This window comes from Ascidiella aspersa, chromosome 4, assembly GCF_963924565.1.
Source record: "Ascidiella aspersa chromosome 4, kaAscAspe10.2, whole genome shotgun sequence".
NCBI classification, from domain to species: Eukaryota; Metazoa; Chordata; class Ascidiacea; order Phlebobranchia; family Ascidiidae; genus Ascidiella; species Ascidiella aspersa.
Window position 1 is genome coordinate 9613898 of NC_139450.1, and position 10617 is coordinate 9624514.

General features: G+C 37.4%; 3 protein-coding genes across 3 annotated transcripts; 2 read left to right on the plus strand and 1 right to left on the minus strand.

Annotated features, from left to right (window-relative positions):
• Nucleotides 1–1378: 1378 nt before the first annotated feature.
• On the plus strand, nt 1379–3425 carry LOC146147069 (gametogenetin-binding protein 2-like). The gene has a single exon (XM_083386675.1). It carries the CDS (start codon nt 1396–1398, stop codon nt 2986–2988), a length of 1593 nt encoding a protein of 530 aa, XP_083242801.1. The 5' UTR covers nt 1379–1395; the 3' UTR covers nt 2989–3425.
• Nucleotides 3426–3446: 21 nt separating this feature from the next.
• Nucleotides 3447–8715, plus strand: LOC146147070 (uncharacterized). The gene is made up of 3 exons (XM_083386676.1): nt 3447–3573; nt 3751–3920; nt 7514–8715. The coding sequence occupies exons 1-3, from the start codon at nt 3455–3457 to the stop codon at nt 8197–8199; spliced, it is 975 nt and encodes a 324-aa protein (XP_083242802.1). The 5' UTR covers nt 3447–3454; the 3' UTR covers nt 8200–8715.
• On the minus strand, nt 8424–9407 carry LOC146147071 (uncharacterized). The gene is made up of 5 exons (XM_083386677.1): nt 9257–9407; nt 9106–9188; nt 8903–9034; nt 8710–8816; nt 8424–8636 (listed from the first exon to the last, which is right to left on the minus strand). Exons 1-5 carry the CDS (start codon nt 9354–9356, stop codon nt 8483–8485), a joined length of 576 nt encoding a protein of 191 aa, XP_083242803.1. The 5' UTR covers nt 9357–9407; the 3' UTR covers nt 8424–8482.
• Nucleotides 9408–10617: the final 1210 nt, after the last annotated feature.

The window sequence follows — 10617 nt, forward strand, 5'->3', positions numbered from 1 at the left end:
AACGTTTTAGTTAAATTAGACACACTGTGGATTCGAAACCAGCGCCGCGTATGTTAATAATTTCGCTAGTGGTCGCACCATGCATATAGGGTTTATTTTTACTCTCGCTGTACAAATGATGGTTGGCTCTTATTTACGGTGTTCATCACTAGCGTAGAACTAACCATAAGCAACTACGGTTTTTTTAATTCGGGCAAGATGCCGAAATGTTGTGGTAGGATTCTGACTTACACACCCGAAGGCAATTTCCTAAGTCAAGCGGTCGTAGTTTTTCGAGCAAAATTACCCCTACTGAATTGACTCTCAAAAGAAGGGCTAATGCACTAGAAACTCATATTTACGTTTTAGCGAAGAGTTCTACCCCAAGACGACTGGCATATCTGTGCTGCAGCCTAGTGACAAATATTTTAAAATATCAGTTGTGTTAGAGTTCCGCTAGACGTCGCCCAATACATTTGTAGGGGTTTATTTTTTCCCTCGCTGTACAGAAGAGCATTATCTTGCAAGTTGCGACACCTGGCGTTTTTTACCGCAGGTCAATGGTCGTTAGCTTTATGTTTGCAGTTGGCCCGACTTAAATATTATGTAGTTACACTTGCGCTAGGTCTAAGCTAAAAATGAACACACCGTTAAAAAGTGGTAGGATTCTAGACCAGGGCCCAATGGGCACTTATATGTTGGTTGCTCATTGGGCAAACTGGTGTAACTCCAGGCCAGATTTTTCAACCTTTCTTGACAAGTTGGTGTGGCTGAAATAATATCACAGCAATTTTTGCGAAATGCGCAAATGCGATAGAAAATTAAACAGATCTGACCCCAACCAACAATTGTGCAATGTTTTTAGACTCGCAGTTCCATCTAATAGTGCATAAACTGACAGTTGGTAACAGAGTTTTGTTTATTCTTGTTGTCTATTGTAATTTAAAGATGTAAAAATAGCTTTGAGATATTTATGTTGGAAATGTGGACATTTTTGTTATATAAATAGGGAGGGTGTGTTTATTTCTCATGTGAAGTTAATTAATACAGATTAAGGTTATATTATATATTTTATTTGTAACTGATTGTTTTGGCTAGTTTTCAATACCTTTGAACATTCTGTTATGTTTATTGCCTTTTGTCTGGTATGGTATTGTACCATAATTTGTCGTACATTAGTCTACAGTTAAATATATATATATTGCCAATTGTGATAAAAGCTTTAAGGTGTTAGCTTAAATTAAAAAAATACTGCATGAAGATGAGTTAACTAATATTACTTAGTATGATTATGCCTTTTCATTGTTTATATATATATATATATATATATATATATATATATATATATATATATTTTAACCTTTTATTATTACACATTAACTTATTTTTAGAGCTTGGAAGTTAAACATTATTGTGATGGATTCATTTACATTTGAAAAGGCTCATCTGGTTGGGACTCGGCACAAGACGGATAATTTAAATCTGAGTCGCTTGCAATTGCCTCTTTATGTGGAGGAAGGTGTGATAATGGTGATTCAGTTTGAAGATTTTATTTCCAAAGAGTGTGCATGTAGCGATATTCCCAGCTCGTTTTATGACGCTTTCCGTAAGAAATATCATTCCCTTGATAGAGTAGAGCTTAAGCAGGCTTGCACTGTTCAAGACAAAGATGTTTTTAGCTGCCTTTCTCAATTTGTTCCATGTGTGGGATGCAGACGAAGTGTTGAACAGATGATGCATCAGGTACAACAGCTCAACAATCCTGTCTTTGGGTGCATTAGGTTTACGCCTTCAGGGAGCGTTGTCATTGACCCTTCCTTTCTAGGCAACCCTAAAAAACTTTACTACTTGTTTTATCATATTCGTACTCAGCTCTTCGACTCTGTCAAATCTCTTCTGCACAATAAAAAAAATAAACGCTGTGTCTTTCATTCGCTCAAAATTCAAAAACCTTCTGAGACCTCTTTGGAAAACAAACTTAATCTGCCCAAGTGGTGCAACTCATCCATCCTTGACTTATGGGACAAAATGTGTGTTGAGTGTCAAAAAGAAGTTTCGTCTCTCGATATGAATGGAATCTTGGAGACAATGGAACATTACCTAAAGAAGCACAGATTCTGTTGTGAGTGCAAGGCAAATGTGATGAAAGCGCTCAACATTCTCACTTGCGAAGTTGATGGTACGGATGAACCAGGATATTGCTCAGCTATCTATCACGGATTACAGTGCTGCAATATTATGGGGAATGATAATGCAAATGACAATGCGACCAAAAAGCACATTCATGTTTGCTGTGAGAGACCATTTATTGTACATAACCTAACACAAGCAGATGCAGAAATGGTCGGGGGCGAACGAGAGCGACATGCGAAGACGATAGACATTGCCCAAGAAGAAGTCTGTACCTGCTTAGCTCTTTATCTTTACCAACGATTGCACAGGGTGTGGCACCTTAAGTTGACTTCAGAGCAGTCCTGGTTAATTTTGCTATTTTTGGGAATTGAAGCCGCGAGACAAAACTTTGAGACCTGTTTTGAGCGAAAGGCTGGCTTCGGCCAAATGGAAGCATTGTGCAAAGAACTTGAGCAAGCTGACAAAGATAAAGAATCAAAACAGCAGAAGAAGCGTCTCAAAAGAAAAAGGCAGCAACAGAGAAGAAAAGATCAGAAAGGCGATGCTCCGGAAGATACAGATGTGGAGGTAAATGCAAAAGAAAATAGTGGCCTACAACCAGAAGCTTTCCCTGGCGACCAAGCTTCAAGAGAAGACAACTTTTCCAGGACTGAGTTCAGCTGTTTGCTGGACTTGTTGAAGCAGGACAAGCAGTGCGAATGTTCAGTAGATGAAGAGTCAGATCAGGAGAGTCTGCCAGAACTCACCAAAGAAGAGATTTTGGAGTTTGAAAGGAACAGATCAGAAATTAATGCTCAACGTACAAGATTACGAGAGCGGATTCGGCAAGATTTTGAAAACTTTTGCAACATTGCCATTACAAGTACGACATCATAAACTACCTGCTAAGTAACCTAATTGCTTTTTCGCATATCACTACAAATTGACCTCCCAACTGTGAATGCTGTTTAAAATATGACTAATGTTGGCTTAGTATTATTATTATTATATGTATATATAACCTGATGCCTAGATGCGTAATACCAATATAGCATTACACCTGTGAAAATTGCAAAGATTAATCAATAGTTGTGTGGCATTTATCATTTTATGCTTCGTTTGTCAAAAAAAAAAATTAAGGATGATGCTATTGCCTGGTCTGGCTTGTGCTAACCTATAGCGAATGTGTATCTATCTATGTACATTACTCATGCGCCATATACCAGTTGCAAACAGGCGGTTTATATAGTTTGTCTTAACTGTAACTTTTCTCGGAATTGGATGACAATACGCCAACTCATATATATGCGTTTGTTTTTTCGGTTTTGCATAGATTTTCAGGCTAGACTGGCATAGTTATAACATGCACAAGCCTGTGAGGCCCAAATCTGCAAAGGGCCAAACAAGAAGAACTCACCCAGTGGTTAACAGGTCAACTGATGTCAAAGAAAAAAGCAGCTCTACAAGTAGAACTACTTCTGTGTAAGAAACTGGCAATGAATTTAATTTCTACTATTTTTTTACATCACATTTTACTGCGAGTTTACAATGATGGCTTATTTTTTGTTATTAATATTGACAGTATACTTAGGGATTTGTTAATGTTAAAGATATGAGTTGATTGTGCAAATCTGTGAATATGTCATTGTTTGTATCCAGATTTACGCAGAGTACTGGGCCAGGAGCATCTAGCCGTGCATATCAAAACTCCTCTACTTCACATTCGCTGACAAGGTCACATCAAACAAAACAACACAATAATACATCAAGGAACCAGTTAGGACAAGAAGGTCATGGGTCTTATATAAATTCCACACAAAAAATTGAAGGTATTTGTTCATAATACAATATGCTAGCGGCTGATTATATCTCTATAAAAGTTGCGTTCGCCGGTGGCCGCGTGCGCCGGACGCCAGACATTGTTATATAGCAAGAGAGAGGCGGAGCAGCGGCGCGCACATTGCTTCATTTTAAGCGCAAGCGGTTCGATAAGCTTAAATAGGAAGAAACATGCATGCTCCTATACAAGAGAAATGAGCGCAGCTTGAGCGAGAGTCGTGGCAACACCCTTAAAAGTCGTCAAAGCAATCCCAGTTTGAACCAGTTTTAACCCTGCCTGGGTTGAAAGCTTATTTGCTTCGTAAAGTATGTGTCCATTGACTGAGTTGCAAAAATAGCGGTTTGCCAGTCAGCAATTTTTACTTTTAAACACAATATGGTACCCGGATTACGTTTTGCTTGAATATTACACAAGTCGAACTGCTACCACACGGGCCGTATTTTAAAAATACTTTCATTAAGCATCCGGACTAAGACGGATTGCGTAGAACAAAGCCCGATAATTTTTTATAAATTCTACAGAAAGAATTGAAGATACTTGTCCACAATATAATATGCTAGCGGCTGATTATATCTCTATCATATTTGACTTGTTAGGCCGCCATTTGCTGGGCCCCGGGCACCAGACGTTAGTGCATAACAAGAGAGAGACGGAGCAACGGCGCGCACACTGCTCCCTCCTAAGCGGAAGTGGCTCGATAGGCTTAAATAGAAAGAAACACACGCTCCTAGACAGAGAAAACTAGTCTCTTTCTAAAGAGAGAGGCAATACAGCGAGTGCGCGCACGCACGCCAGACGTTGGTTTGAACTAAGAGACATTCGGAGCAACGGCGCGCACACGGCTCCCTCAATTCCGTGCACACTGCGGTCGTTTGCTCCCAGACAGAAAAACTAGTCTCTTTCCATAATAGAAAGACAAAGCAACGAGCGCGCGTCTCGAGCGAGATACGTGGCAGTATTCCTAAAAGTCGTCAGCAACTTGCAAAACCGGTCACGGGTTAAACGCGTTCTTTGCTCTTTCTACAGTTTATTTATTTACACAATATTTGACAGAGTTTGCAAAATATCAGTTTACATCGGCGGTTACCAGTAAGCAATTCTTACTTTTAAACACGATACGAATTTTTCTTACGTCGTACGCCGTTTGGTAGCTGGATTAGGTGTTTGCTTGAATATTACAAAAGTCGAATAAATACTGCTACCACACGATGCGTATTATATACATACTTTGATTAAGCATCAGAAACTTACACGGACTTCGTACAACTTAACTTCCCAACAATAATTTAATAGTGATTTTGGGCTATGACCTAATGGTTCCTCACAGTGTTTAACCACGCAAAATGTAAGCAGAGTTCGTAAATATCACGATTTTACGCAAGTCTAAACATTAATTTTTACGTCATGATGATTTGTCACATTTTTTTCGTTACTTAAAAAACAGTGCTCTTCAACCTTTTTTGGTTTGGTGAACCCCAAGTTGTTTTGACGAACTCATGCGGCATGCCCCTGTTTACTTAAAGAAGGTAAACTGAGGTAAAAAGCGATATGAAAAATCATCATGCATATCAATACCATTATGTCAATTAAATCGAAGTTTTACACACTGTCGGCGAGAAACGTTTATGGCAACAGGCTGCTTGCCAGTACTATTGTTCATGTCATAAAACAGCCTTTTTTACATCAGTTAAAACCTACATCCGTTTTCTAACATCCTGAATGTCAAATATTAATGGTTCATTAAAGTTTGTGATGCACCCTTGTATACCTTTTCGTACTGGTGCACCCTAGGATGCACCGTGAACACCGGTTTCAAAGATGTGTGACACGCTTTAGAAGTGTTATGTGCCACAGTCGAGTATTAGTCGTACTATTTCAGAAAAAAAACATACAACATTGCATTTAGGTTTCACGTTAAATTGTCAAAATGTTTTTAAACCATCGGCGGTTTTAACATAATGCAGTTTGTTAACATAAAACATTGTTTTTTGGTTACATACTGATTTTCGCTTTTTTATAACATAGGTAAGCACTCAAGACAAATATTTGAATTTTATTTTTCACTGTCACACAGATAATTGCGATAATAATAAACTGGCACACTGTATTTAACGTAACCTATTTTAGATTCATTCAGCGCCAAACAGTCAAGGGACGATCAGCACCTTTGCCGTTTTACAATAGGCAACACGTAAAATTTAAATTTACCGATCTTACGCAGTGCAACGTTTCAAGTGAAGACTTTAGGTTTAAAAGTTCATTACAATATGTTTACCAACGCAAAATCTTGCGTTTATTGCAGCGGATTTAACAGTAAGCATTATTTATTTCAAACGGCTTTACGTCTGACGTTGGACGCAGCTTTTTCGTGACCGTAAAAATAAAATTAAAATCACCGCGAAGTTAAGACTTATATGCTCAGTGTTTTCAAAACCGTGTGGAATTACAACGGTAATCAGGAAATTCGTTTGTTGCTGGTTGCTTTTCAAGAGAGGTTTAATGCTGCGTATTGGCCCATATAAGACACGGATTCAACAATCTTACTGTTGTATTATGTTAAATTACCGTTTATCTCCCATGCAGTGAAACTTTGGGGGCGATATGCGTTAAGAGGTTGTTTGCATTACCGCGTTTTTATTAAACCTACCCTAGAACCCGTAGCATCCGAGAAAACGTTACATGCAATAGTGATGAAGAGTCCACAGCATGATGGATTGCTCCATTTTGTTTAATCATGCAAAATTCTGATTAAATCCGCAAATTATTGTGTTGTACATGTAATTAATTCAAATAGGCAGCACACTGCATAATATATCAGTTATTAAACTGCTCTATTTAGCCCAGGCAACGCCTGGTATTTCTTCTATTATTTCAGAAAAAGTATATGCTGATACCTCCTTAGCAGAAATAACTCATCATTTGCAATGCTCAAACACTCTACTTTAGCAACTAAGCAGCATAATTAGGCCGTATGATAGTGTAATTTGTGAAAAATCTTAAATCCTTAACGTTTGTGGTTTAATATCGGACTTCTACAATTTAGTAAAGTTTAAATATGAAGAAACAATAATAAGTAAACTCTAGGTGCCAGGTTTGAAAAACAATAAAGACAAACTTATTCAAATTATAGTATTAGGTTTTATTTATCCCAAGCCAACTAGTATTAGACTTAAAACTCTTTAACACTACAGTTCAACTACTTTAAGGGGATTTAAAAAATTGCACTAAATCACTCAAATCTTTTGTGATATATTTAGTTTCAATCCCTTTAACTATGTTAGATTATGTTTGACTTATAATTGTGAAACCACCTAAACTGCTTTAGAGACCCATTTGGAAACCACTAGAATAGGATATTGCACACAAAATACTACTATTTATTTTACTTTAAACAATATTTGCTAAAAGTAAGAATTGTATTGATTGATGATCTAGCAAAAATGCACTGAAAAAGGGATTTTAGATAATAGTGAAACAGATCCTGATTTTATATTTTTTGGCCAGTAAAAAATGTTAAATGTTTAACAGGGATCCCTAATTTATGTTTGTAACTAAAGTAAGCGAATGCTTAAAATTTTACAGATCCTTCCTCGACGAATCAAAGCACAGATGAAGCTGAAGCTACAGTTCACTTTCCAGAAATCACCCGTCCAACATCTTCCCTATCCAGGTACCACATCCTTCCTTCCATTTCTCCACACCTACACAACTCCGGGAGTCCGTCTTCAAACAAATCATCTGGTTTGTCGGACACTGTTGGAAACGAAGTTGATTTGCTGACAGAGAAGGCGCAGCAAATGATTTTGGATAGTGCACGGCAAAGAATGAATCGAAGATCCACTCCACCCAATGGCATGACAAACAAAAGAAAGGTTACCAAAGTGACAACAAACGACTATGAAAGCAAAAGACCAAAGGTTCATCAAACTCGGTCAGTTTTTGAGCCTAGCGGTACAGCACGGCCTGATCGCAAACCAGAAAAACCAAGGATGCCCAGAGAGCCAGATCATGGGGAAGAAAGTCTTCTGATAGCACTAAAGTTACCAGATGGCCAACGCGTTGAGCGAGCTTTTACACCACAAACAAAAATCAGTGGTCTTCTAGTCTATGCTCACAGTCAGTATCCTATAATACCAATTTCACAGTGCAATGTATTCCGTATGGATTGTATTCCAAAAAAGCTGATTACTGACTGTAACCAAACTTTGCAGGAACTGGGAATAGTCAATAGAACTGTACTGTATGTAGAGGAAAATGAAGACTTGTGAATTATATTGCTTTATTTCAATTAATACACAGTGCCTTGTATTTGATGTCAGCACTGTGATATGACATACTGTGATTTTTTGTCTTTATTTTATTTAAGTGGCTGTGCTAGTTTCATTCTTATACCCTTTGTTTCAGTGGAACTGTTCCAATTTAATTCAATTAGATGTAATACACCTATTTAAGCACACTTTTATACAGGCTTATAAAAAAATAAAAAGCAATCCTAACTTTGGTGAGTTTATTAAGCACACACATCAAACATGGAAGTACAAAAAGAAAAAATTATCGCTTGGGTTCATCCACTGTCCAACCCTGTTCATCCACCCATTGGTCGAGCTCATCCCTTAGCTGACGAGGAATGGCAGCTCTATCCAGCATCTCCATCATGCCTTCACCTTCAAACGCCTGAAGTTGGTGCACATGGTTTATGAAGCTTCTAAAAACACAAACACAGAATACGTCATTGCAGGAAGTCTAAGGTTTTTATGAAGAAGTTCAAGCTAACTTACATCTGTCTGTCGACTCTTTGATTAGCCTCCAAATGAAATATAGATCTATAATAAATAACTTTTGGGTCCTCTGTGAGGTATCTGGCAATCCAGCGTTGGATTGGGTGCTACAATGTAATACAAATAAATTCATTTAGAAGAGCTGTATTGTTTTCACTTTTTGAGTTATTAGAACTATAAAACAACTATTTACGTCATAAAATTCATATTCCTCTGGGTCATATTTTTCTGGATCATAATCGTGTAGGACAGCATTACCAATAAACAAGTTGGTGAGACCTAGAAATCCCATTGCTGGAACAAATCCGTACAGCCAATAGCGAATCTAAAAATCAGGGCAAATAACTTTTTGTACGCTATAATAAAAAATATGTAGTATGAAGAACAAATGCTGACCATATCCCGGAAAAATGCAGGTCCAGAATCTAGAACCTTGGTTCGTAACAAACGGGGCGACCCACTTCCAAATCTAAGAAAAACTTAAAAAAAAAAATCAAAGTAAAAAGCAATGCAAACTTTTATGGAATTTAAAGAACAATCATCTTACTTTTTGGTGAGCCACATGTTGGGATTCGTAAAACTGGCTTGGATTTTAAAAGCCCAGTTGCGTAAGGTTTGAATATATTTGCAGCTTTGGACATTGCCATTGCCAAACAACTATGATGCTATACAACCATGTAACTATAATAAACTTCACCACCTTAAAATATATTTGAAAAAAATATTTATTTAGTTTACATAAAAACATACTATAAAAATACACTTCGTGTAAAATAAGCTTATATAGATACATATTACATACAAGGGAACACTATGCACGGATCTGTAATGTAGCTTGATAATGAATTGTAAAGCCAAAGAGGTCGAGTAGAAGATGCTTGGAGACAAGCTTGTACCGTCATCAGTTAATGTGACTGAAAAGTAATTTAGACATCAGTTATAAAAGGTGGGACACAATTGTTATCAGTCTTCTGCAGTATTCAACCCAGAAGGTTGATTTTTGCAAACCTTAAGTGCTCTGAGGGGCTTCAGATAGGTTTACATTGCGGCTACTTGCCTTGTTATTCAAAACTGCAGCCCCGAATTAAATGTTGACATCCTATCAACACCGCAGTACCTGTTCAACACCTAAAGATGCTAAATAATGCCCAAATTATAGAAACTCAGGCTGATAACAATTGTGTCCCATCTTTTATTAGTGATACAATTACTTCTCAGTCACATTAAGTGAAGATCCAGTCTGGAAATTATGGCAGATCTCGATGAGATCATGCCATAATTGCACGGCCAAAAAATCCAAGTGATCGAGTGAAACAAAGGTAAAAAAGTGCACATGAGGTGCACTGTCCAGTTGCTGTGTGGACTTTATGATTTTGCAATGCACAAGCGTTTTACATATTTTGGGTGCACTTATGGAAGGTTGGTGCACTTGCCGTACTTTACACAGTGGCTGAAGATGATACAAGCTCGCAGTGTTGTAATGACTTAAGTCACTGTTTTTTAATGACTTGACTTAAATCTTTTGGGCAAATGACTTGACTTAAGTCCTTTGGACAAATGACTTAGGTTAAAATAAATTGTTTTAATTGGGCAATTATTTATAAAATTGCGTTATTTATCCCAATCTTTGCACATAAAACAATTTGCTTGAAATATGTTGCTTTTGTGTTAATTTTTTGCTTGAGTTGCTCATACTCGAAGAGTTTGCCGGTTTTCATAATTTAAAGTTTTATTTTTTTTTGACAAGGGCTTGACTTGACTGGGACTCGACTTGTTATTTATTCAAAAAGACTTGACTTGGACTTAAGTTATTTTACGAATGACTTGACTGGGACTTAAGTCATTTCAAAATGACTTGTTTACAACACTGCAAGCTCGTATTGAAACGTCACAATTAAGATATCGATC